Source organism: Diadema antillarum, unplaced genomic scaffold (genome assembly GCF_040938485.1).
Source record: "Diadema antillarum isolate AM-2024a unplaced genomic scaffold, OU_Dant_1.0 seq00000081_RagTag, whole genome shotgun sequence".
Lineage (NCBI taxonomy): Eukaryota > Metazoa > Echinodermata > Echinoidea > Diadematoida > Diadematidae > Diadema > Diadema antillarum.
Genome location: NW_027271174.1, coordinates 1 through 27,715, shown reverse-complemented (window position 1 = coordinate 27,715; position 27,715 = coordinate 1). Strand labels below are relative to the sequence as shown.

The window sequence follows — 27,715 nt, the reverse complement described above, 5'->3', positions numbered from 1 at the left end:
GAAACTAGGCTCATATTTCACAAGAAGCTGTGAAAGATAAGAAGGAACAATTTTGTGAAAACATGGATAAACAAGCAACAAGATCTTAAATTCAACACGCGAAATAAGTATGTGAAAACTTAATTAAGAAAGAATTAAAAAAGAGAGATGCTGAAACAAGCAAGTACTTGTACATCAAGTGATAAATAAACCTACAAATGAACAGGAAACTTTGGAAACTATTTTGGATTCTGCTTTGATATGTATGTCTTTTTAATGACAGTTAATACGGATATATTAAAAATTAAAAGAGAAAGAGAAAAGTTACGTTGAAACTTGAAGATAATCGCTTGTTGCATCACTTATATATTAATCTGTAAAACACAGGGGATTACAACGTTTCATAATATTCTTTAAAATTGTGTTTACCTAACAAAGCAAAACGCTCCTTGTTGAAACCCATTGAGGACAAGTGAAAGGGCTCTGATTGCATCCAACTACATGGGCTTGGTATGGACTCCTCCACCTTCCGGGACGATACGTGTTACTGCCGCGTCAATCCGCGTTTGCTCCGTGTTCAAAACGTGTTGAGAACGTAGTCAAAGTGCTTTCCGACATCATTGGGACACGGTTCACGGCGGTTTGAGAACCGCCATGAACCGCCATCTAAACCGGCAATGTGTGATCGCACCTTTACCGGAAAAGTGCAAATCTCTAAATTTCATCAACGGGAAATGTGCACAAGTGACGCAGGGAAATGTACAAATGTTCAATTTCGCCGGGAAGTGTGCAAACCATTCATTTCACCTATATTATGTATAGATGGAAGAGAAACTCTCAATCAAAGCTGCGCATGAACCATTACCATCAGACCATCGATCTTTACCACCTGGGTTTTTTTTTTTTTTTTTACATTTTCAGCATTTTCTTGTAAACCCCATTACGGATTTTCACCAGATTAGGCAGATAGCATTTTAATGGTGATTTGATCGTAATTTGCTAAAATGAGCCCCCCCCCCCCCCCCCCATTCACCGCTGAAGGGGGGAGGAGAGTTGAAGCCTCAGCTGAGAGTCCCAATAAACGCTCGATGTTTTCTTCTTCTTCTGTCGAACCGAAAGAGATAAAGCCAAGTAAGTGCTATGAAGACATTATTACATGACTGAAATTTCATGTTTGATTCGGTGGATCCAGGGGTGCCCTGATTTTTGGGGGGGGGGGGGGGGTGAGGGGGAGGAGGGAGATTTTTCACATTTTCAGCATCTTCTTTAAAATACATCCTCATATTTTGATATAATTATATTCAGTGATCTTCTTCATGGAAAATCACCTAAAGGCGTCGACTAGATCACAAGTCGACATAATAGAGGCTATCGCTGTTCATGCCGTGCAAAAATAGATGCTATCGCTGTTCAGGCCATGCAAGAATACTTGGAAAGCGATGCATTCGTTGAAGCCATCCAAAATGCCCTCGAAAAAAAAAGGGAATCAGCTGAACAATTTGACTTATTTGCTGACCGACTAGACATTTTAGAGAAACGTAATCTAGAAATGATGACGCAAAAGACTGGAGAACAGTGAAAGTGCCACAGTGGAGAACGAAGTCGCTATTCAGGCCAAGGCGAGTGAGATTGATCACCTGAATAGCCAGCTCGCTTTAATAACACAGGCAGAAAAAATTCACAACCTCCAGCTATCCATCAGCGAAATGGAACAATACTCTAGACGAAGAGTTCTATGGTTCTATCAGGGAGGCACCTCCCTGGTTCTGTGCAGGGAGGTGAAGGCCTGTGGAACCAGGAAATGTGCAAACGCCGGGAAATGTGCAAACGTCTCGCCGTGAAATGTGGAAACGTTTTGACGGGAAATGTGCAAAAGCCGCCGGAAAATGTACAAACCATTCATTTCACCTATATTATGTATAGATGGAAGAGAAACTCTAAATCAAAGCTGCGCATGAACCATTACCATCAGACCATCTTTACCATACCTCTCTTAGCGACCATCTGTCTCCTTTTTTTTAACATTTTCAGCATTTTCTTGTAAACCCCACGACGGATTTTCACCAGATTTGGCAGATAGCATCTTAATGGTGATATGATTGTAATTTGTTAAAATGAGCCCCCCCCCCCCCCATCACCGCTGAAGGGGGAGTGGAGTTGAAGCCTTAGAGTCCCTAAACGCTTGATGGTGTTTTTTTTTTTCAAGTTAGTGCTATGAAGCCATTAATGACTGAAATTTCATGTTTAATTATGGCGGATGCAGGGGTACCCTGATAGGGGGGGGGGGTGAGGGGGAGGAGGGGGATTTTCCACATTTTAAGCATCTTCTTTAAAATATATCATCATATTTTGATATGATTATATACAGTGATGTTCTTCTTGGAAAATCGCCTAGAACATGCGTCGACTAGATCACAAGCCAATATCGCTGTTCATGCCATGCAAAAATAGATGCTACAGAGCTACCAAGTCTCACGCATTCTGCGTGAGACTCAAGCATTTAGGGTCTGTCTCACGATCTCACGCATGGCACCCATTTTTCTCACGCATCTGGTGAAGTCTGCAATTTGGGCCAAAATTAAGGAGCATAGCTTAAAGGATTAGAGTGATAGTTGCAATTGAAGGTATATTTCCCTTTTGCCTTTCAAAATATAGTAAAAAATAGTCACTTAAGTATGCATCAGATCGCATCATTAAGAGCTAATAATTCAAAAAAGCTCCCTACCATGGGAGGGGGACATCCTCCTCGTTCGCGTGCGCATGTGCGCGAGCGCCGAGACGCCGAGTCATAAAAATCTCACTCATAAAAGTTTTTTGAACTTGGCATGTCTGGATGCTATCGCTGTTCATGCCATGCATTTTGCCATGCAAGAATACTTGGAAAGTGATGCATCCTTTGAAGCCATTGAAAATGCCCTCCACAAAAGGGGAATCAACTGAACAATTGGACTTATTTGCTGACCGACTAGACATTTTAGAGAAACGTAATCTGGAAATGATGACGCAAGAGACTGGAGAAGAGTGAAAGTGTCACAATGAAGGACGAAGTCGTTATTCAGGCCAGGCAAATGGGATTGATCGCTTGAATAACCAGCTCGCTTCACAGGCAGATAAAATTCACAACCTCCAGCTATCTATCAGCGAAATGTAACAATACTCTAGACGAAGATTTCTATGGCTCCATGGTTCTATGGAAAGCCCACATCTCTATGTTTTAAAATGTAAATCAGATCACTAGGTAGGTATTACCTTAGATGATAATACTGACTGGAGTATAGAAAATGTATGTAGAAAAGCTACGCAGTTTGTTGGTGATTTAAATCGCATGAAGTTTGAATTACCACCCTTTGTCTTTTTATTTTGTTCTTTATGGCTCTTTTATTTTACCTCATTTGTTGTACTGCGATGTTATATAGGGAAGCACTTTTCAATTCCAGACTAGATGAATTATTTTGATTGAAAAGAAAGCAATTCGTCTTGTTACGAAATCCTCATATTCAGGTCACACCTCTCAGTGATCTAAGCGATTGAAAACACTTAAATTATATGATTCAAATAAACTTCAAATAACTTCCATAATGCAACGTTTTTTTACACTGGCCACTGCTGATTTTTGTATGTTTTATCCTGTAGCATTGGCAGCTGTCTTTTGTTGCTTTCTATAATCTAAAATGGAAATAAAGAAATTGAATTGAATTAAATTGAATTGGGTTATTGGTTCACTGGAAATCATGAATGAAAGGGAAGAATAATAAAGAAAACGTTCCAGTATTGTATAATACTCTTTTTCTCTATACTACTTTTTACTCTTTCACTATTATCATAATATATATTATGATAATAGTGAAAAAGAGATAACAGAACCAAATGACATTTCCAAAGCATTTAACACTTATTTCACTAATAGACACAAAATTAGCATCAAATATTGTTGTCAAATCCAACATTATTACAGAGTTTCTTCCTCCGCACTTTCACAAGATATTTTTTTTAACTCTAAGAGATGAAAAAGTGATAAATTAGCTCAATAGAACCTTTGATTTTAGCGGGTTAACCAGCTGTGACGGACTTAGCGTGCATTTGCTGTAAAAAAAAATATATATATATAATGTAGTTAAACCTCTTACATATATGTGACCTTGCACAACCAAGCGGACAAAAAGTCGCTCAGACATGGATTTTTAGTTAAGTCAAGTTAAGAGCAGATCTAAGGGTTGGAAAGAAAGCACATCGTACTGAAGTAAAGGGTCTATTCAAGCACTATAATTTTATCGAGCCGTGCTCTGTGCAATAAATGGGCCCGCAAACAGGACGTAAAATAAACACCAATGAAAGTTTGAGCAGATTGAGCTGAAATTAACCATGGTCAATCAAAGCATTTTATCAATGACTAACTCCAACTTTCAAAGAAGAGCGCCATTCTTTCAACAACAAAAAAAAAAGAGTTGAAAGTGGAGAGAGTGCCTGGAGAAGGTTTGTGAAGAAATGAAAAGAAATATCTAAGACACACCTACACACGATTCCAGAAAAACCTGTTCTAGAAAAGCATGCTAAAAACATAGTTCCTGTGCGTTTTGTGATCCCAAACTTTCATATACTACAAAAGAAGAATTGCTCTCTAAGAAAATATGAAAAACTAAAGATTGACTGGGTTGACTTGTTTCACCTATTTTGAGTCCTGACACCAACATCAATATCAACTTTTTGTTTCTTTTGTGATGCACGGTCACATATTTTCAGTACTTTTATTTCCATTGATAAATGCCCCAAATCTTTTAAAATAGCTGAGTGGTTTCGATTTTTTTTTTAAAGACGATCCCTCATTTTGGACAAAAGTATCGGCCAATATCCATACTACCCTGTATGTCTAAATTTTTGGAAAAGGTTATTCATACCAAACGGTTGCATATTCTCCTAAATACCAATCACTTGCTTGTCCCTAACTAATTTAGGGAGAAAAAAAAACTTTGCTGATTATGCTTTTGTCCAGCTATTGAATAAGGTGACAAAATGTTTTGATGAGAATTAAGGGCATCTGGTTTGCGTCTTTATGGATCTATCAAAGGCATTTGATACCATCAATCGTTGTTGCTTGACATTTTGATCATGAACTAATGAGATAATATGGTGTCCAAAATATATAGCCTTATTATGGATTAGTGATCATTTATCCAACAGAAAACAATGATTACGTAGCATTTCACTGCCCCCGAATCCTCTAAATCCAATATCATATGTGGTGATTTCTTCCACAGTTTTTCTTACACGACTATATAGAGATAGGTAGGAATCAGTAAAGGTTAGGAATGATTTGTGACAGCATTACCCATTCTTTAGTAAAAAAAAAAAAATAATAAATAAAAAAATAAAGAGATTATACTCCTTCAAGGATGGCCTAAATTATTTCAGTACTTTTAGGTACAACATAAAGCTAGGCATTATTATTTCCAGCCCTTGGTATTGTTATCATCTTGAGCTACATATCCAGCAACTTTTTGTCATGATTCCGATTAATAGTTCTTTTCACGATCGCCGTTGATTTGGTGTATGTGGATTTTTTACCCCTCCATCTCTACCAGTTTGCTTCATTCAGTGATCAGATACGTGTTTAATTTCGTTAATGACAAATACTATTCCTCTGTCTTTCTTAAGTATAAACTTTGTCGCTTCAATGTGTTTATTTCCAAGCTCCCGTTGTGGGGTATTTCTACGGCCGTCTTCCGTCATTCTCACGCCGCATGATGCTCATTGGTGGACCGTTCCTATCATCACTCGGGGTCATCTTGGCCAGCTTAGCCATCAACTACGCCCAAATTACAGCTTGCCTGGCACTCTCTGGTAAGAGCCGGGAAAACCCCTCAAAATTCTTTCAAAATATGAAATATCTTTCTTTATTAAAGAGGAAATTCAGTCCAAATATAAATTAGTTTGATAAAAAAGAGTAAAATCTTTCGAGTTCAATGGTAAAAATTTGACTGAAATCTGATGAAAAATAAAGGACGTAATGACATTTAGAAGTTTTTGCTAATTTCTGCAAAATAGTTCTTGTACAGTGGAAATGAATATGCAAATGAGTGAGCTAACCATGTCATAACCTCACAATTTTCCATTGATCGTGTCTAAAAAAAGTGACGAAAATTCCAAGTTTCTGTCATTGAAGTTGAAAAAATGAAGTTATTCCTGGTTAAATGCCTTCAGAATAGTGATAAGTTAGATATACACATTGTACGAGGATTTGAGCCTCAGATATAATTACGTTTGAATGAAAAACTGGAAATTCCAAAATTTTATCCATAAACTATATGGTAAGTTGTGAGGGTATGACATGCTCACTTTGTCATTATTTTTGCATATTCATATTGACTGTTCAAGAACTGTTCCCCCCCCCCCAAAAAAAAGAAAATAGCGAAAATGTAAAATGTCAAAACTTCTGTCAACTTCGTCAATTTCTCATCCGATTTCTATCAAGTTTATATCGTTGAACTCGTAACATTTTACTCTTTCTTATCAGACTAAATGATATTTTGGCTGGATTTCCCCTTTAAGTTCATAGTGTTAATGTAAAGCTGACCTTCAACAACTTCGCTGTTTTAACGAACGCAACACGTATGGAAGATATAATTATCAAACGTTGAGGAAAATGATTTTGGCATGAGCTGTATATGATATACTTTATTGTGACGTGTTCAACTGCAAAAAAAAATGTAGATGCATTTGCACTTGTACTTTTCTTTTAGTATGTGGATGGCAATTTAGAAAATTACACTTATGTATTGAGTCTGTTAGTATATAGAGTTACCACATTATCCATTTTGAGTTTTTCGAGTTTATTTGCCTCTAATTCGATTGAATTCAACTCAATTCAACTCAATCTAACGAAAATTTGAGAGCAAATCTAGCCCGTCTCTTCCATTGTTTTAATGAGACCAACAACAATTATCAACACCTCGTCGCGACCAAAATAATTATTATGATAATGATAAAAAAAATACTACATAATAATGACACTTTGACGATTGCAATAAGAAATCACACCCAATGTAACTTTTTTTTAATAATGATTGTGGCCAAAAGCAATGCAACGCAATACCCTGTGCTAATAGTTCTTTAATGAAGTATTATTAACCTCACTCCCATGCTAGCATTTAAAACTATTTCTCGCTTTACGTGATGTGCACAGCACACACCAACTATATGCAAGCGGGTCTTGCAATACTTATAAGTAATATGTCTTGAGAAAAACAAAGATCTCTGTGTAACTGTGTTATCTCTTTTCTCGCCGTAACTTGTACTGTTGACTAAAAGTTAAGACCTTGTATCAAACCCATCCCAAGCAGAACCTTTTTTGGCACCCTTGTTGAAAATATAATAAATTCCCTCATCATTACCTGAATAGTCCATAATAAGTAATATAACATGGTATACATGACAAAATAACACACGAAACTCTGTGTTCTTCTTATTGCTGTTTTTTGTTTTGTTTTTTTATTTTATTACTAGGAGTGGGTTTTTCAGTCATGTTGATTTCCGTGATGTTGGAACTCAGCGAGCAGGCACCGACACACTTCGGTCCCTTGTACAGCATAGGATCAATGGGCTTCGCGGCAGGTATGTCCGTTCTTCCGCTGCTTGGAGAATTCCTGATGAACGTGTACGGCTGGAGAGGCGCCATGTTGATCTTGGGCGGGCTCATTGGGAATATCATGCCGATAACAGCGGCGATTCATCCTGAGGTGCCTGCATCCTCTCGGAACGGGGCAACAAAGGAGGAACTTAATAATATAACAGAAGAGATTTGTGGAGATGTTTCGGACCACCAGAACATGGAAATACTTGCAAATGGCAATGCTTCATATGCCTTAGACTGCAAGAAATCTGTGGCCCGTAAAAGAGCTCTTTCAATGCCAAATCCACAAGCAGCAGAAGAAATTCAAGTGCTTCTTGAACGCTCTGATGATATTACACATGAAATGAACGGAAAATTGTCACATCATCAAGATTCTTCGTTTGATGCTGCGAGCAAGCTTCAACCATGTAATGGCTATGCCCACCAAGCTGAGAATTCTAGAGCAGTTGCCGCAAACGCTTTAAGAAGTTCGGAAGTTTATCAGAACCCATCGTTAACTCTATACCTTGCGGCCATGGCACCATTTGGTATGTCCTATGGTGCATGGCATTCCTTCCTTATACCTCGTGCTATTGAAAGTGGTTTGACAATTTATTTTGCAATCCTGGTTACCGTCTGCGTAGCAGTAGCGAACGTCCTGAGTCGCGTTTTCACTGCACTAGTCACCGACAAAACTTCCAAACTTCATGAAGTCCACCTATCTCTCACCATGCTGAACGCCCTCACAGTACTTTGTGACGTCCTCATCTTCAGGTCGGCTGCTATTTACGTAACATCAGTTCTGTCTTCATTCACCATGGCCAGTCGCGGAATACTGATGGTCGTCATAACCCGTCAACTGGCATCACCTGATAATCGCTCAGTCGCTTTCGGTATCGTTGAGCTTCTATACGGGCTAGGGATGTTTTTCGGTCCCTACATTGCAGGTAACTTTCCTCTTTTTCAATGTTGTTGATTATATTCATATTGATTTTACAGTTAGTATCAAAACGTATTCTCCGTTGCCGTTGTTCACCAAGGAGGTTAAAGAGGTGGTGTTCCAACTGGCTGTAATCATTCAAAGAGCCGTCCGTTTCTATGGATGCACACAAGAATTTCAAAGGTGCATTCACTACCAGCACTAACCGTGGTACTTACGTGTTGAAAAAGCATACAGTTTTGCTGTAGGTTGGTACTGAAAAGGTTGTAAAAAAGTCGTAGTTTTGCCGTTGATTGATAGTAGACGATAATGAGCAAGACCTTTTGTTACTGTAATCCTTCCCTTTGTGCTTGCTCCATACAAATTCAAACAATAGGAACTATAGGCGATTTCCAGCAGAGGGGCAGACTCTGGTGTCCTAATTACCTTTTGTCTTGGTGCATCGACGTGTGCGTAAATTTCTAAAGATGATGGGAATAGGATTCACTATCGGTGTCACCAATTTTGTGGAGCCATGCTTCGCGGTCGCCGATCGGCGGGTTTGTTGAACAGCGCGAAAATCTCGTGTCTTTCGAATGCTGGTAGAACATAATTAATGTCTGTTAACGTCAAGAAAATAAAGTCGATAAGGCGTCGTATGTGATGACAGGCGGGCAGTTACAGCTTCCTTTCAAAACTTAGATATGTTTGCATCAGAAATAGGTTGAGGAATATCCCGATTTTGTAGTAAGATATATTTTCTTTGCGGGAAAATCGGCCACCAAAAAAAAGTCGGATGTTTGCCTTTACTTTTGGAAATGAACAGCGGTAACTATCGGCTCCGTAAGATGCTGAAATAAATGTCAGATGCTTGCTTTTAATTTTGGAAATGAACAACGGTAATATGCGACTCCGTATGATACTAAAATAGATGTCGGATGTTTGCTTATACCTTTGGAAATGAATAACGGTCAATATTCATGCAGCTCCGTACGGTGCTAAAATTAATGTCAGACTTGATTTTGCGTTCGGAAATGAATAAGGATAACATTCGGTTCCAGACGATGCTGAAATAAACGTCGAATGTTTGCTTTGACGTTCGGAAAAGAATAGTAGTAATATTCAACCCCTAACGATGATAAAATGAATGCCGGATGTTTGCTTTTACGTTCGAAAGTAGATAGCAGTAACATACAGCTCCGGAAGATGATAAGAAAAAAATGTCGAATGATCCCTTTGACGTTCGGAAATGAATAAAATAATATTCAACTCCGTACGATGATTTAATAAAACATATCGGATGCGCTTTTACTTTCGAAAGTAAATACCAATAACATTCGACTCCGGAAGATGCTAAAATAAATGTCAGATGATTGCTATACGTTCGGAAGTGAATAACAGTAATATTCTGCTCCATACGAGGCTGAAATAACTGTCGGACGTTTGCTTTTACATTTTGAAATGAATAACAGTAACATTTACCTGCGTTCGATGGTAAAATTAATGTTTGATGTTTGCTTTGACGTTCGGAAATGAATAACAATAGTATTCAACTCCGTACGATGATAAAATAAATGCCAGATGTTTGTTTTTACGTTCGAAAGTAAATAGCAATAACATTCTGCTTCGGAAGATGCAAAAATTAATGTCGAATAATTCCTATGACGTTCGGAAATGAATAACCATAATATTCAACTCCGTACGATGATTAGATAAATATCGGATATTTTCTTTTAATATCCTTTCGAAAGTAAATAGCAATAACATTCGGCTCCGGAAGATGCCAAAATAAACGTCAGATGATTGATTTTACGTTTGGAAGTGAATAGCAGTAACATTCTGCTCCATATTCATGATGCTAAAATGTCAGATATTTGCTCTTATAATATACAGTTCGAAATGTAACATTCAGTAACATTCAGCTGCGTTTTATGGCCAAGTTAATGTCTGATGTCTGCCCTTACGTAACATTCGGTTCTGCACACGATGCTAAAATAATTGTCAGATTATTCATTTCACTTTCGGAAGTGGACAGCAATAACATTCGGCTCCTTGAGATAATAAAATAAATGTCGGATATTTGCTTTTAAATTTGGAAATGAATAACGGTAATATTTTGCTCCGTACGATGCTAACATGAAAAACAGATTGTTGTTTTTACATTTGGACATTATTAATGGTATCAATCGGCTCAGTTAAATGCTGAAATAAATAGCGGATGTTTTCTTTCACGTTCGGAAATGAATAAGGATAGCATTTCGCTCCGTAAGATGCTAAAATGAATGTCGGTTAATACATTTGAAAATGAGGAACGGTAACATTCGGCTCCGTTAGGTGTTAAAATACAAATGTTGGATGGTTGCTTTTACAATCAGAAATGAATAACAGTAACTTCCGGCTCTTTACAATGCTAAATCAAATATCTGATGTTTAAAAACGTCTGCAAATGCTCCCACTTTCTCATTTCAAACGTAAGTTTTGACAACCTAAATATAGGCACAATTTTTATAATGATCAATAAGCCTATACTTGAAGAGTTTGTTTGCAAAAACCGATAAATCCATTTTTGAAGATTTTGAAGTACGGCCTCTGTCATAAAGTACAAAATAATACCTTTTAAATGATATATTGGTCAATACATATAAAGGTATAATTTTGAAGTTATGGTCAAAAGGAGCAAAAAATTTCTTTTTATTCTCTTTATTTTTCTTGACCTTTAATCTCAAATATCTCCATTTCGCAAATATGGACTTATCGGTTTTTGCTAACAAACTCTTCACTTGCTAAATCTTAGAACTCAGAATATCGGTAAGAATATAAGATGATTGAATGTTCTATTCATTTATTTTAGACATGGGTACCTGTATCACTTCAGTAATACTTAATATGCATTTGTCTGTGTTAAGTGGGACCGATTTCATTTTTCTTATGTTTTTCTTTATTTTTTTTTCGTTCCACAAGAATTTTCTTTCGGGCCACCGAAAGATAAAAATCAATGATTTTTGTGACGAAAGTCGGATAACGAAATTGTCACTGCATGCGTGTTTAGAATGAGATTAGAAAATGCCATCAATTACTAGACTTTGACCATAATCGTCTAAAATGGATATCAAAAGACATAAGATGCCCTACATTTTTCCCCCTCCGTTCGGCCTATTCAAAATATGAACATAACTGACAAAAAGATGTGATGTTTGAGTTTTCTGCAAAAACGTGTGACTGAAACTATTGAATCGTTTTACTAGATTGAAAACAGCAAAAACAACGTTTTTATGTCTCTTTCCACCACTCTTACATATGTTTTTGATTCAAAAGTGACCAAAAAAAAGGGTTCGCATGCCACCGATGTCCGTTTTTACCTTTACGATTTTACTTTACGATTTACAAGCTATCGCAGCCATCAGGCATTATGCCATATACATTGCGTCTTGCATGAACTTCAAATGGTTGGATATCTGTTCCTGATGCCCTTCCTCCTAGCTATAGGTATAAGTATACCACCATCAACTATTTTTGAACTTTCTAACAACGACTTCATTCACTCATTATTCGTGGCACTTTTCTGACAATGGCCACCCTGGTTCGAATTGAGTGTTGTTGCGTCGGACAGACTCTGGAAAGCGGCCCATTGTCGTACGTGTTGTCTCTCCGTATAAAGGTCATCTTTCTTTTAGCGGTCAAACCTTTCATCCCATCGAACGGTCCTGACCTGGACCCTAATCTTGCCGGTGCTTATACGCACATAGAGGAGAAAAAATTCCTTTGTCCTTAATTCGTGCCGATTTCTGTGGTGATGATGAGCCAAACACGAGCCAGGCCTGTAGGCCTAATAGGCCCTATTATAATAAAGACAGCAAGCAATTACGATGTCTGTAGCATACGTCCGCTCTTTCTTGCCATTCTTAAGTTTGAATTCTTTTGTTTAGTTCAATTGCCCAAGCTAGTGACTCATGCTAAGGAGATTTAAACTTTGATGGTTACTCATCTTCTCCTTTATCTGCATGTTTTCAAACTCTTGAAATTATAAGCATATCGTAATAAGGTGAAACATGGCTGTAGGCCTATACCATTCCTCTATATATCGTGACACTACACGTGGGGAAAGAAACTCAGCTTTTAATTTTTTTCACAGAAAGCATTTTATTTATTTATTTTTTGGTTTGTTTCAGAGACGTTTTATCCTACGTACTGAAATCTGTCTGGGGAAATATAGGGCCTAGCCGTTATCGGGCTGTTGCTGTGCGTGAAATGTTCGCAAACACGTGCTTCCACTTTTCACCGCGCCACGTGTTGGCTTCGTTGCCAACATTGCGACGGACGCTACTTCATTTTTCGTATGCGTTCGATAAGGAAGGAAATCAAGTCCTCTGCCGAAATCGTAAATAGCGATGGTCTACTTGAATAGTGTTGTGATTAATACTGCAAGGTTGCAAGTTCGAATTTCTTTCAGTTTTCAGAAGTAATATATATACATTTTGTTTTTGTTTTGTTGTTGTTTTTCTGAGCATTAGATTACAAGAGAGTTGCATTGCCACGATCATGCCGTGTAAAGTAGTTGGCAGAATTCACCTATCTGCCGCAGAGCCGCTGCCTACCACCCGAAACATTCAGCATGTTTCCACAGAGAATCCGATTTGGTTTGCTTGCGCGCCATGCCTTGTGTATTTAGCACAACAGCAGCGTCGCTAAGCTACATTTGCCTATAATAAGCATACGGCCACGTGTATTTTCGTTGGTCATGTGGAATGTAGTTACATGCTAGTCTTTTTGCAGGGGTAGATTGATATGATTATGTGTGATGAATTATTGGCTACCGGTATTCGCTGGTTTATGTTACAAACGTAAAAGAAAGGAGAATAGAATAATTTCGTATTGCAATGCCCGAGGCCTTTGACTCGAGACTAGCTGGGAAGACTGTTCATTCCTCCGCTGTTTCCCAGGCTGTTTTGTCAAAGAATGATAATTATGCGCGCGTGTTCTTCTGTTTGAACGCCCCCCCCCCCCCGTGTTCGTAAGATGTCCAGTACACCTGTATCTTTTTTTTTTCTCTCTCTCTCTGCTTGCCTATAAATGAATGTACAAAGTGTATTAATTGTGAGTACTTCACATCGAACCTCGGTGTTATTCTTGCGTTAGCCAGCGCGCTTCGTCCTCGTCTGTACCAGTATAAGGGCCTTTACAAAAAAAAAAAAAAAAAAAGGGGGGGGTGGTAGTTGTCGAACCTTCAAAACTACGATTAGCATTATCGACCTACAAATAGGGCATATAGAAATGAGTACAACTTTCTTGAAATTACTGCAGCAAAATGGAAAAAAAATTACGAATATGAACACAGAACACTCGTAATAACGATTTTACTTTGAAGTGGACAGGAAAAAGATTAAACGCAATAAAGAAAGAAATCAATGATGATGATGATGATGACGATGATGATGATCAACAGCATTTGTATGGCGCCATATATCTTTTATAGAAACATTCAAACGCGCAGACTCCTTAGCAATTAAATGCCTGGTTAAAAAAAAAAAAAAATCAGAGGCTTTGAGGTGATCCAGTTAGTCAATTTCACGTAGAAAAGATGGGAGGGAGTTCCATATCACACATAGGCGAGGAGCACTATCTTAAGGAAAATGCCCGGTCTCACCAAAAGACGTATATACTACGTTGTTTTTTTTTTTCATACAGTTTTCTCAATATTTTAGATCAATTTCGTTATGTATAAGCATTTTGTTTTTGGTTGTATTTAATTTGTTCTGATAAGTTATCGTATTTGATTATTTTATGGTTGTATTATACGATATACTGTTCATGCTGGTTATGTAACAGCGCCATGAGCATCATTCTTGATGGACTTCAGTGTATTGTAAGAGGCCACTATTATTATTTTTTTAATCATTAGTATCATTATCATTACTGTAAAAAAAAAAACACTGTAAAACAAAAGTCGAGTGATTTGATTTTCATTCATTTTTCAACAATAGGTCAGTTTGGCCGATTTCTGTTCGCGCATTCCCGTAGGCTTGTATTATGTAGGCCTACAGCTCATCTTTTTGAAGCAAGGGATGGCAAAAAGATGTTTCATCGTACGGAGTAGGCCTATATAGGCCTACTAGTATACAATGTACACTGTATCTCACTTGGCGGTGACTGTTTACAAACGTATAACTAATTTAAGGTTTAGTGAAGGTTCGTAAACAGTTGCAATTCGAAATTGTATATACGCAAACGATTTTCATCGTCTTAAACAGTGTTTTCTTTTCGTCTTGCTGCAAAGACGTTTGGTCATATACGAGTAGGTCTACAAAATTTCTTGGCGACATGCACGACAATGCAAGCCATAATTATATCTTAGAATTTGATTGCAACTGTTTTCGAATCCTGCAGACGAAAGTTTAAATTCACAATGTTCGCAAACGTTCGCAGCTCAGTGAGAGACTCTTGAGACCAGCCCAGCTTGGATAAGTGTATTCGATAATCCCCGTAAGGAAATGTGTGCAGCTTCAGTGGCGGATCCAGGCGGAGGCACACCGGGTGCCCCCTCCCCCTTATTTTGGTTTAAAAAAAAAGAAATAAAAAGAAAAATGGAGTTGGCGCGTTCGTCCCCCGACACATTCTAATTTTGTAAAGGCGTCCCTCTTTGCGGAATTCCTGGATCCGCCCCTGAGCTTTATCACTCATCTCTGCATGAGGTGAGTATTAACTCATTAACCAATTCTCCGTTTAATGAGTTCACAACAGCAGAATAACTATGTCGACGAAGGTATACCACCGTGCATACGCTTCGATGCACATGCCGACAGGTGTAATCTTTGTTCATCTCTACATCTTCCCTGAGAACAAAAGGAGAATAGTTTCCTTTCAAGGTAGAGCCGTGTGGCTTACACCGACCAGGGAAGGTGGCCCGAGAAGAAGAAACAACTCTCCTTTGAAGTCATGCTCGACACCATAGAACGTTACGCGTTCAACACTTCGTGTAGCCATGTGCTTTGACAAGAGAGAGTGCATCATGCGGTAAGCAGGTCTTGAATTGGAGTAGAGAATCAAAATGCAGTGTAAAACTGTCGATTTTGACGCCAAAGAGTTTTAAAAACACGCTAGAACATACTTCGGCGGAACACTTTCTTTGAAAAATCACAACATACAGATATGATAAACAATCAAAAATTACATGTAAGCAAAAAGTTTGCATCATGGATAAATATAAATGTCTAAAAAAATCTAGTTTTAATGGCATTTCGAAGAAACTAGAAATACATGTTTATGAATTCCAAATAGAGCATTTCATTTAAGATTTTCCGGTAAAATATAGCTTGTAATTCAAAGAAATTCGAAGCGCGTTTTTCGTCTCACAGAGTGGTGTCGGGCATGACTTCATTAACGTAGCCTATGAAAGTTGGACATCTTATATGGTATAAAAATGCATTGAATATGCATTGTGTTTGTCCGAATTACACGAAGAGTTGCCACTCCGTCTACACCCCCAGCTGCACAGACCAAAGAGGACACACAGCTCTAAAATTTTCTCACAGAGATGATTGTGTTTTCCTATGAAATTTGAAAAAAAAAATCCATAACGAACCCCTCCTTTATGATAATAATTTATGTAAGCTTTTCCGACTATGATCGATTCATCGACGACATTAATTGTTTATGAAAATATTTGATATTATACTTTGATGAATAATATTCTGAAAACTGACTTCATGACACAGGAGACAGCAAAATGTTCTCGAAATCCAGTTGGAACTAAACTTGAAGGGGATATAGAGATGAAATGACAATGTGTACAGGCAAACATGAATTAAAAACGCATTCATTCATTTTCCACTGGACCCTCAAAGATTTGTGCCCGACAAGATACACATTTTCGAACTGATGATTGAAATCGTAGACTGTTTGCCCCTCGCGCTATACGACTGGTAGAAATCATATTTGGAACGCGTGTCTCTCAAAATAGTCGACATATTCCAAACTCATCCATTATAGTCATGGAGCTGTTAAAAAAAAAGCTGAAGAAATGATGTATATTAAACAGTTTACTCGCGTAGTTGACATTCGTCACTGATAAGGGGATAACCGCATCAGGTATAGAAGTCGCATATAAGATCTCGAGAAAAAAAAAAGAAAAAAAGGGAGAAAGTAAGTGTCAGAGATGTCTGAGGGGAATCATTCTGCTAATCGTGGATTGTATAAGAAAACGTGGAAATAACCGCGGGACAATCGGTGGCTGCTTTTACATTTCGATTGAATCTATAATTAATGTAAAAAAATGAAAAAAAATGTATGGTGTGCATGAATTATACAATTCTCTGAAGAGCTCATGTTTAAGCGTATGACGTCCACTCCTGTTGCAATGGAGAGGGTTACGATATTTTGCGATAACGAAGTAATTCATAATTAAAGTTGCCAAATTTGTCGACATTAAAAACAATTGTGTGAAATTATTACGAACACTTTTGTAAGAACACGGTTACAGCAAATTTTTTGTTGAAACAAAGTCATTTCCGAGCGTCATTGGCAAAGAACAAAAGAAACATGCTCCGTTCCAATGAGATGCCACTCCTCGCTTTCCTACATTGTACAAGAAGAAATTCATGGAGACTGCATGAGCGAACGCTTGTTATTTTTATTCGTTCACTTTTCCCCGTGGATAACTTGCATTGTATTAATCGAAAGTGAATATTAGGGATCGTTATCACGAACATTATCTTATGGCGTTTGTCCAAAGGTTCGTCATTCGTATACTGTTCATCACTGCGAAAATGAAATCAGGTTTTTTAATCCGAAAATGATAAGAATCTTCGTTATTCCAAAGATTCGCCGATAGGAATATGAATTAAGATTCGTGAATCCAAACGTGAAAAAAAAAAGGAGTACACAGACACAATTTTGGAGTTACAAATCTAAATCATCGTCTTCGTTTCTATAGCAAAGTTACGCCTTTCAGAACCTTATTTCATTTTCGGATTAACCAAGCTTTTGAATTACGAATCCTGGGAATATCGAATCTTCGGAACGATCCTCCGAAATAAGTCGGGAATAATGAACGTTCGTAAACGTTCGTAATCGACGAACTTTGGAATAACGAATCAGGCCTATGAACACATTCCTAACCATCACTTCACTTTTTTATATTTTTTTTTTCAAACTAAGCATGAAAGTACAAACTATACTCTGTTTGAAATCTGTTTCAAATTGCCTTTTCATCCAGTGCAGCGTATTTGATATGACCAAATATTACTAAGCATTGAATTACGCATCATACGTATCGTTGCCGTCTTTTTTTTTCTTCATAACATACTCAGAACTGTATTCGTCGATAAGACGAAATGCCGTTATACTTTTTTTTTATGAAATTGCCGATCCCTAGGACTTCGATTATTTATAACTGGAATGCAGTGTATACAAAATAGGCACGGTCAGACTGGCAAAAGATCGAGAAGGTTAACATCGCGATCTTTATAAGATCTCGAAGTTTTGCCCGTCTGACGTTTCCCTGGGTGAGATTCGACCACCGCTGAATTCTCACGTGACTACTAGTACCCCCGTTTATGGATGCACAACGTGCGTTGTTGCCTTGACACACGAAGAGGAAAAATGGGCTGTCACACGTGCGCACCGTGTGTATACGACGGACCATATACGGTACATGTAATTTATCAGGTGCATCAGCGCTATGAATGTATGCAGTCTGTACTTCGATCGACTGCACAAACGGTTGCGGTATACTAATACAATTAACAGTTGTACCAGCTCGTTTAGCTGACCAGATGAGCTCGAACTGTAGGTATACGACCGCAAAAAGAAATCTATTCTTCTCCGTCAGATTTGCTCGAACTTGGCCCCATTTCGTACTCGTTAGAGGCGCGGCCACGATTAGTAAAAAGCTGAGAGCTATTCCCCTATACTAGCTAGCCGCAATAACGAAGCCACATTGTGTGCGCGAATGGATTTTACCTGCCGATGCATTGATGGCTAGAACAATACTAGTAGTCCAGAGAATCATTTAAGCCGATAATTAAGTCATGAAATAGTAGTTGGGTGTTCGTAGAAAAGTCGTAGTTTTGAGGGAACTGCCCTTGAGGAAAATAGAAGTGGTATCAAAAGACGGATTATCGCCGTGAATAGCTAGTGGTCTATTGTCCGATTTTCACACTGCATAACAAAAGACGGCGTTCTCGGTCGCGAGAGCGGAGATGCGGAAGTCGTCTTTTGTGATGTGGCAAAACTACGACTTTCGTACGACTAAATCCTCACTAATCCACCCCTGATCTACAACCACTTAACAATTTATCTACGCCTCTTTCACTTCTTAACAACGACGCATTCAACACTAAGGCACGAACACAAAGAACCACGGCAAAACTACGACTTTCTTACTACTTTTTCAGTAGCAATCTACAGCAAAACTGTGTGCCTTTTCAACACGTAAGTACCACGGTTAGTGCTGGTAGTGATTTGAGCCTCTTATGTTCGCTGTTTGAAGGTACTATCTCTTTGGGCAATCTGAAGATTCATTTTGAACTCTTGTATAATATGGGATATATTTTGTTTGTGTATATTCATTAAGTGAAATGAAATGTCCCCTGATGAAAAACATCTGAAACGAGAGTCAGTCCCGTCCACAATTATCTGCAAGCTTGTAAATCAGAACTGTATGTCGTGAAATTTATTTATTTATTTAAACTGTACCCTCCTGAAAAGCAGATTTTATCACTTTTTTGCTTAATTCCAACAAGCAAAACTGATATGTTATAATCGTCGCCTACAGGTCTTTATACATTTGTATGTCAGATTAGTGTCCGGACATGCAGAGTGTATAAATAGTCATTTTGAATTTTGGCGCAATTTTTGGCGCAATTTCGTTTTACGAATCCCCGTGTCTATACCGTTATGTATCGCTCAACCTCATGTAAGTCGGGATGGCAAAAAGTAATCATCATTATAAACACATTATCGCCCTCAGAGAGTTACTGGTCATTATGCAATGAGAGATGAATCAGTACACTGTAAAAAATTGCTGTAAAAATTACAGTAATTTTTAACGGTAAAATGCTGTAGGAGCGATTTTACAGCAATTTGCCGTATATTAAGGTGGTTCACGGTAATTTCCTGGAAGCATTAGTGCTGTTCTTTTCGTAGACAAATGTTACGGTAAATTACTGTAACAGAGCGTCCGAAGTGCATTCTGGGATACACAACGTCACACGCGCATGCGCACCATGTGCGAGCGCGGATCATAAATCTCTGCAAACGTTTGGGTGTCTGAAGGAGAACATAAGTTGCCAGTTATCTGTGGAAATCATCGAGAATCAAGTGCAAGTGTACATTTCCCTGGTAAGTGGTGATGATGTTTTTTCTAAGGATCTTTTAGATCTGGAAATTTTGTGTCTATATTTTTCCAATATTATGTAATATTTAATGGAAATTTGACATTCAATTCATCGTACTCACTTTTCGCGCTTTCTGTGTTGTCTACGCAAGATGTGTGTGTTAATGTGTATGCGGTGTTGTCTACCTAAGATGTGTACGTGTGCGGGGTGTTTTGTGTGTGTAGCTATTACTATGCCTATGCCATGCAGATTCGAACGAGACGACTGGACTGGACTGGACTGAGCGACTTTAATAACTTAGTTTTGAATGCTCAAATATTTCAACACAAGATCTATCTATAGAATGTTAGAACAAGTTGAAATGGTATCTTATAAGTGCTTCTTAACATCTTATTGGTATCACGTCGCAGGGTGCGGTTTTTTATTCGCAGTAGACTATTAAATGGCAATGGAATGCATATAGAATCTATAGCCTTTAGGTCTATAAAACAGTTAGTTTGCAAGAATCCACAGTCAATTGAAGGAGGCAGACTTAATCAGAAGAAGAGAAATCCTAATGCGTATCATGTACAATTTGTACAAGTACTGTGCACTACATACAGTACGTGTATGGTCTATAGAACTAGTTTACTGCATGCTATCCTAGCTGGCCACCGGCTGACAATGACAATGACAATGATTGGCTAACTGTATATTAGGCGTCTTTTGTTCACAGCGCGCTACGCTAGCGTACAGCCTGCCTGTGTGAGCTGAGATCTATCTTCATTTGCATTGATTAGCACCTTCCTGTCTCATCTGACAACTGTAACACTGAATACTTGACCCTCTCAGTCCCAATCAGGCATGCATAGTCAGGAGCGAACGATTTCAGCGGTTATCTTAGAAGTTATCAGAACATACATAAAAATGCACATATGGGACTAGATTCTAGTTAAACTGTAAACAAGTAATGAATGCACCTCTAACTGTTAGTACTGCCGCTGCTTATTTTGACACCTGGGCAGGCATTGAGGATATTAAATATATAGACGTGTCTATTGTTAATCTTCGATCTGATTTAGTTGATAAAATATAGAATCACATAGATAAAGAGTTATTTTATTTGATCTTTTACCGAGGGAGAGGGGTCCATTAAGTCACGTCAGTGCAGGGAGTGACTGTTTTTATTTGTATGGCGCAGCAACGCAGGTAGCCCGACAGACAACGCAACCTTTTTCTTTTTCTTTTTCTTTTTTCCTACCATGATATATGCACTGTACTGCGCATGTCTATGTGCGGACAGTTCCGACGTGACTGAATGGACCCCTCGCCCACGGTAAAAGATCATTTACCCCCGTGGTAATAAAATAACTCTTTATCTATGACATGATTCTATATTTTATCAGCTAAATCAGGTCGAAGATTAACAGCATGATAATATCAATGCCTTCCGAGGTGTCAAAATAAACAGCGGCAGTACTAACAGTTAGAGGTGCATTCATTGCTTGTTTACAGTTAGAATCTAGTCCCATATGTACATTTTTATGTATGTTCTGATAACTTCTAAGATAACCGCTGAAATCGTTCACTCCTGACTATGCATGCCTGAGTGGGACTGGGTCAAGTATTCACTGTTACAGTTGTCAGAAGAGACAGAAGGTGCTAATGCACTTTCGTATCCTGCCCGCATCCATGAAAGAATTTTCTTCAAATTTTCAGAGAGTAATCACCAACATGTATCGCATCTTTCACCTCAATTTGAATCAAGTGAGACAGAGGCCGAGGGAACTCTCCGTCAGTGTCATCGCTCAACATGATCTCTCTGCTGTATGCTGAAGTTAGTATCAAATCTCAGTGTTACGTGCATGGTGGATACACTTTCGCCTAAATTTGTATTGCTAAATGCTACAGTGTAGCTTCAGTTTAAACGTATCACACACAAAGTACACACTAACACAGCGGAGAGACCGTGCTGAGCGACAAAGCGACGACACCAAAATCAGAGCCGTAATGGAGGCTTCCCTCTGTCCAATGTGATTCAAATTGAGGTGAAAGATGCAATACTTGTTGGTGACTTTAATGACCATTACATATTATCTACAACGAAAGGTTCAATGGGCCACCACCACAGATGGTACACCGAATCAAGGACCAGTGGCCATATCTCATCCATATCTCCATATTCCTTCCTACCATGTTCAGTACGCATTTTGCAACCCTTACTGGTGTCAATATTACCTCCACCCTTCTGACCGCATATAGAGAGAAAGGACAAGCCATCCTTCAATTCCTAGTGAAGGAGAAATGGGACGATAAGAACGATGCCCGCCAAATTGTGGAAACGGTATATGACGAAGAGGATCCCAACTTGCACCAGGTCGCATGGGCCATCTCGACAGGTCTCCAGAGCTTCTTCAAAGTGAAGGATGATGCACTCTTCCTCCTCTGGGATGTAAGAATTAATAATTACATTTTATTCTTATCTGTACCCAAAAAATATTTTGCAATATTAGTTTGGAGAGCAAAAATTAGGCATTTGGTTATTGCTTTCATGCCAATCACTCTACGCTTTGTGAATATGCTTTCTTTATAAAATTCATCTTGCCAGCTAGTGCATTGGATTGAAGGATTGAACCGGTTAAATGTGTTTGAGCTATTACCGTAGTTCTCAAGAACCTTAAATTCTTTTCTCTGTGGAACTGTTCCTTAGACTTTTTTTTTTTGGTTGGGGGGTTGAGTGAGCCATTGGCACACCCAATCTCAAAAAAAAAATCTCCCCCCCCCCCCTGCAAGTATTATGCAAGTTCATTGATGAACAACTGAAAATTGATTTGAGATTGGATTGGAGCTTCAAATTTGGGGACTGCTATATTTAAATTAAAATCAATTAAATGACACCATAGTGTAGAGTTGAATCGAATGTGTAATTGTGGTATAAACACTTGATTTTCATATGATTCTTCTCCTTTATGCACCCTTAATCTTCAGGTAACTGCTACTGCTGAGGAATTCGAAAGAGCAAGCGAGGCAATTGAATGTGAAGCACTGAAGCTTGTCATCCAAGGTGCGTTATGATTTATGACTTCCAAAGATTTTGATTGAAAATCGTTGTAGAATGACATAATTGGACATTGTAAACATTTTCACTTTTGGGTGTAGATTAATGTCTGTATAGATTATGTGTCCATCTTCTAACTAGACTTGTAATTATCATACTTTCAGCCTTTTACAGTTTTTTATTCATTTCAAACTGTAACATCATTTGAATGTACAATGCAATCACTTACCAAGGAGACATGTGAATACTGTATGATCCTAACCAAATGGTAAAAACAAGAGAGGAAGAAAAGAGCAAAAAACAATCTATACTTTTCACTCTGTGCTCTTGTCTTGTGATATTTCCACAATGTGTATTGGATTCGAGGGGGGGGGGAAGGAAAAAACATATCTGGTCTATCAAAAATGAGAAGAAAATGTTATACATATAGTGCATGCTCTCGAGTTGAATATGTACCATAATATGTGCATCCATATACGGTATATTTGACGAAAATGAGCATGTACTATGCGTTATATACATGTAAGATGGGAAACTGCTTTTGGGATAGGAACTCACAAACTCTACATTGCAACATTCATTGATAAAGTGCAATGAACTCTGTATTATCGATTAATCTTTATCGTTATCGAGCGTTGTTTATGGCAGTTTGTGTGAAAAATGGCATATAATGAATTACGCAATGGCAAGACACGCGAATCTGACCAATCAGAAACCTTGTTTCATACAATATATATTACTCTTTAGTGAAAGGTGGCAGAGATGTTCCCATCAGCCAGTGTAGCAGAAGCAAAACCATAAATCAGTTAAGCCAAATGAAGGTCATAATGATTAGATTTTAACTTTATTTTTGTTTGATAGGGGATCCCATTGCCTCAGCAACATCCAGATGGACGGTTCTTGTGGAAACTGGTGTTATTGGTCAATCTCCACCAGCTGTAGCAGGCTTCATTTGTGGGTTATCCTTCCTGTTTGCCTCATACTACAATCTGAACGTGCAGTATCAGAGCACCGCATCCACAACACTCGAATTCATTCAGAGGTACAAATGGCATGCAAAATATCAGAAGCATAGAATATCTGAGCTCTTTTTATGCCTCCGCAACGAAGTGGCCGGAGGCATTATGTTTTCGGGTCGTCCGTCCGTCCGTCCGTCCGTCTGTCCGTCCGTACGTCCGTACGTCCGTCCGTCCCGTTTTGTTTTTGTCGATATCTCAAGAACCGTGCGGTGGTTTTACATCAAACTTGGTATGAGGGTATATCCTTGGGGGATAATACTTTGTGTGGATTTTAGGGTCACTGGGTCAAAGGTCAAAGGTCACAGGTTATTTTGTGAAAAAAATTGAAATTTCATGTTTTTCTCCATATCTCGCAAATGGTTCAAGGTATCTTCATGGAACTTAGTATATATGCTTGTACCAATGGGCAGTGATTATCTAGGGAAGTTGGGGGTCATGGGTCAAAGGTCAGGGGGGTCAAAGGTCAAGGTCAACTCCTCAAAATATCACTACTTTCCTTAAAATGCAATATGCCTGAAGGGTTTTTTTTTTTAACTTGATGTATGGCATGTATTACCCAATATATATTTTTGGGGAAGCCAAAAGGTCAAAGGTCAAAAGGTAAAAGATCAAGTGAAAGTGCTAAATTGCACTTTTTCCTCCATATCTCGAAAGTAACTCTAGGTATCATCATGAAACTTACATATTTATGCATGTTCAACCTAACAGTGATTCTCTTTGGAACTGTGAGGTCAAAGGTCAAAGGCCAGGTTTAGATAATGCTATTTTCCCATTTGATACTGAAATTATACTTTTTCTCAATACCTTGAAAATTACTCAATGCATAAACTTATAAAAGGGTCAAAAGTCAAGTAAAAATCATCAGTTCCCCAAATACCTGCACTCTGACATTTTAATCATTCATCCAATTGAACCTAGTTCTAGGAAAGTGAACATTCAGCACATTTGTGTCAAACCTGTCATTTTAATATTTTGCCACTTGTGTGAAACTGTCATCACACATTATCAAGACATTGTACTATAGACCTATTAGGAGAACCATGCATTATGGCGGAGGCATATCAGTAGCCGTAGCGATATATCTAGTTTATTTTGAATGTACTTTATCATGTGTCAATATGCTGCAGCCTGCTGGAGGTGGGTGCCGGAGGATTAATTTTTTGTTGTTGTTGTTGTCCGTTCATCTGTCCTGTTTTCATTCTCTCGATAGCTGAAGACCCTTTTGGTGGCTCCCCTTCAAACTTGGCTCATTTGGGGTCAAAAGTCATAGAGGTTATTGTATACATGAAAAATACCATCATTCTTGTGATAACTTAGGAAGCAACTGACAGAACAACTAAAAACTTTACTCATGTATGCATATGGCTATGATAATCAAAGTTTTGAAAATATTAAAAGTTCGGTGTATTCAGATATGGCAATGTTAGAGGCATTAATTTTGACTGACATTCAAGAATCCATCTGGTTACGATATTGTTTTCATTGAAAGGTAGTTATTCAGGGTGGCTTTAAGAAAATGCAACATTCTAGATCTTTTGATTGTGATCTGGAATTGTTTGAGGTATTTAATAGATCAGCACTTCCCGTTTTATATGACATCCACATCATTAATTCTCAGAACTTAAGGCATTTTGATTCTAGAGCATTTTTTCTTGAAAAAATAGACAATTCCAAAATATGTTTCATGTACTTTGCTACCAAAATCATGCTTGGTGGAGTGAGCAACATGCACTTGTGGGCTTGCCCTAGAAAACAAAAGCATTCATGACATAAGTTTTTGGTAAGGCAAATAAGATTTTCTTCACAACTGTCACATTTTGAAGGTAAACATTTTGGTAAGGCAAATAAGATTTTCTTCACAACTGTCACATTTTGAAGGTAAACATACCTTCGGGCAATGCTGTGTGAAACTCCAGAATATCAAGAACTATGAACTACTACCCGACAAACATCAGGCATACTAAGATGTTTTTTTAGTTTGTGTTTGTGTTTGCATTTGTTTATAATTTTTGTAAGTTAGTTTGTTGGTTTTTTGCCTCCTTTGTTTTAGAGAAGAGCTTGGCTCTTTACTAGCCAAAAAAATAAAAATATGTATAATTTATAATTAATGTTTAATGAATTTCAGTATAGGCTTGCTAATCATGAGTCCGTTATTAAGCCAAACAAAAAATTTAAAAATCATTTCAATTGTGAAATGAATCTATTTTGTGATTTCTAACCATCTTTTTTTCTTTCTCTCTGTCAGATGTCTCCTTGGAATAAGTCTGGACGGATCCAAGTGCGGCAGATGTAAGAGACAGTGCAACCCCAAAGTAGTGGCATTTGTATGCCGCTTCGCTGACTTCCAGTGGCTTTAATCTTCACCTCTAGAGATTGAAATCTACACTCCTGTAGCCAGAGGCAGCGCTGCAACCCAAAATAGTGTCATTCGTACGCCGATTTGCTGACTTTCAGTGCTTTTATGCTTCACCTATATATTATTACCTGCATGTAGCCAGTCCTAGGGTGTCGTTACCACCAAGTGCCTGCATGAATGCTGGCACACTTAATTGGAATTAGTCCTGATGGGTCCAAGTGCAGAGGATCTAAGAGGCAGCAGTACAACCCCAAAATAAGTGTCGTTCATACGCCGATATGCTGATTTTCACTGGGCTTATTATAATGCTTAAACCTGTATATTTTATGTGGATTTCGCCAGTTGGTAGGTCATCCTGAATTTCAAATGCCTGTATGAACAATCACACACATGCCTGTGTGTTGTCATAGAAGTGTAGATTACAGTCTGATTCTGAGTATTTTTTTTACTTCCAAAGTCCAAATTTTAGACCTTTTCTTTGTTCAATTTGAATGTGTAGAAATATACACATTGTAAAGGACCTATAATTATCATAGAAATTTATGTTGACTTGTTGCTCCATACTTTTGTATACATCACACATTTATTAAAGGGGGTACCGAATGCTGAAACAATGTTAGTTCATTTAAAAAAAAACCATATTTTTATTAGCAGAAAATCATCTTCCTAAAGTTTTTAAAAATTTGTGTTGCCAGAAAAACCCTAAATTACGGTAAGATTTCAGGATAGTTTGGCCCCTCAGCTGTGTCCCAATTTCAGCTAGTTAACCACAATGACGTCAAAGTGGTTACCTTGTCGCCCAATTGTAGCGAAATGTGCGCAAGGTATAAAGCATTTTGTACAGTCTAGGGCACAACACATCTGCAATACGCGAACCTTGGTAACCACTTTGACGTCGTTGTGGTTACCTAGCTGAAATTGGGACACAACTGAGGGGCCAAAATATCCTGAAATCTTGCCATATTTTGGTGATTTTCTGGCAACATGATTTAAAAAAACAAAACACTGAAGGCATGTGATATTCTGCTAATAAAATCATGATCTTTTAAATGAACTAAGATTGTGTCAGCATTGGGTACCCCCTTTAAAGGGGATTCTAGGACAACTACCTAATAGACAAGTATGCCCCGGAGAACTACCCTCCAGGAAACCCCCCCCCCCCCCCCCCCCCCCCCCCCCCGGAAGTAGTCTCGGGGGTAGTCGCCGGGGGCGAGCTAGAGCCCCCTCACCCCCCCCCCCCCCCCCCTACATATTTATGCCTCCGCCTACCAAAGTTGGTGCCAGAGGCATTATGTTTTCTGGTTGTCTGTCCGTCCTGCCATTATAAAAAAACAACAATGGCCCTGACTGGCCATATAATACCTCGTTCTTTGAGTTATATATATTCATGTTCAAAATCCGATGCATAAATGAACATCTGAGAAAACAAATTTTGAGGTTCTTTGCAATCAAGTTTTATACATGTA

At 38.3% G+C, this 27,715-nt stretch overlaps 1 protein-coding gene across 1 annotated transcript in view; it reads left to right on the top strand.

Moving 5' to 3' along the window:
• Positions 1–23,816, top strand: part of LOC139726194 (uncharacterized) — a 35,482-nt gene extending 11,666 nt beyond the window's left edge. The window contains exons 2-5 of the mRNA XM_071637262.1: positions 5,668–5,817; positions 7,480–8,532; positions 22,081–22,268; positions 23,736–23,816. Of these exons, the coding sequence (XP_071493363.1) occupies positions 5,668–5,817; positions 7,480–8,532; positions 22,081–22,268; positions 23,736–23,816 (1,472 nt within the window). The remainder of the gene's footprint in view (positions 1–5,667; positions 5,818–7,479; positions 8,533–22,080; positions 22,269–23,735) is intronic.
• Positions 23,817–27,715: the final 3,899 nt, after the last annotated feature.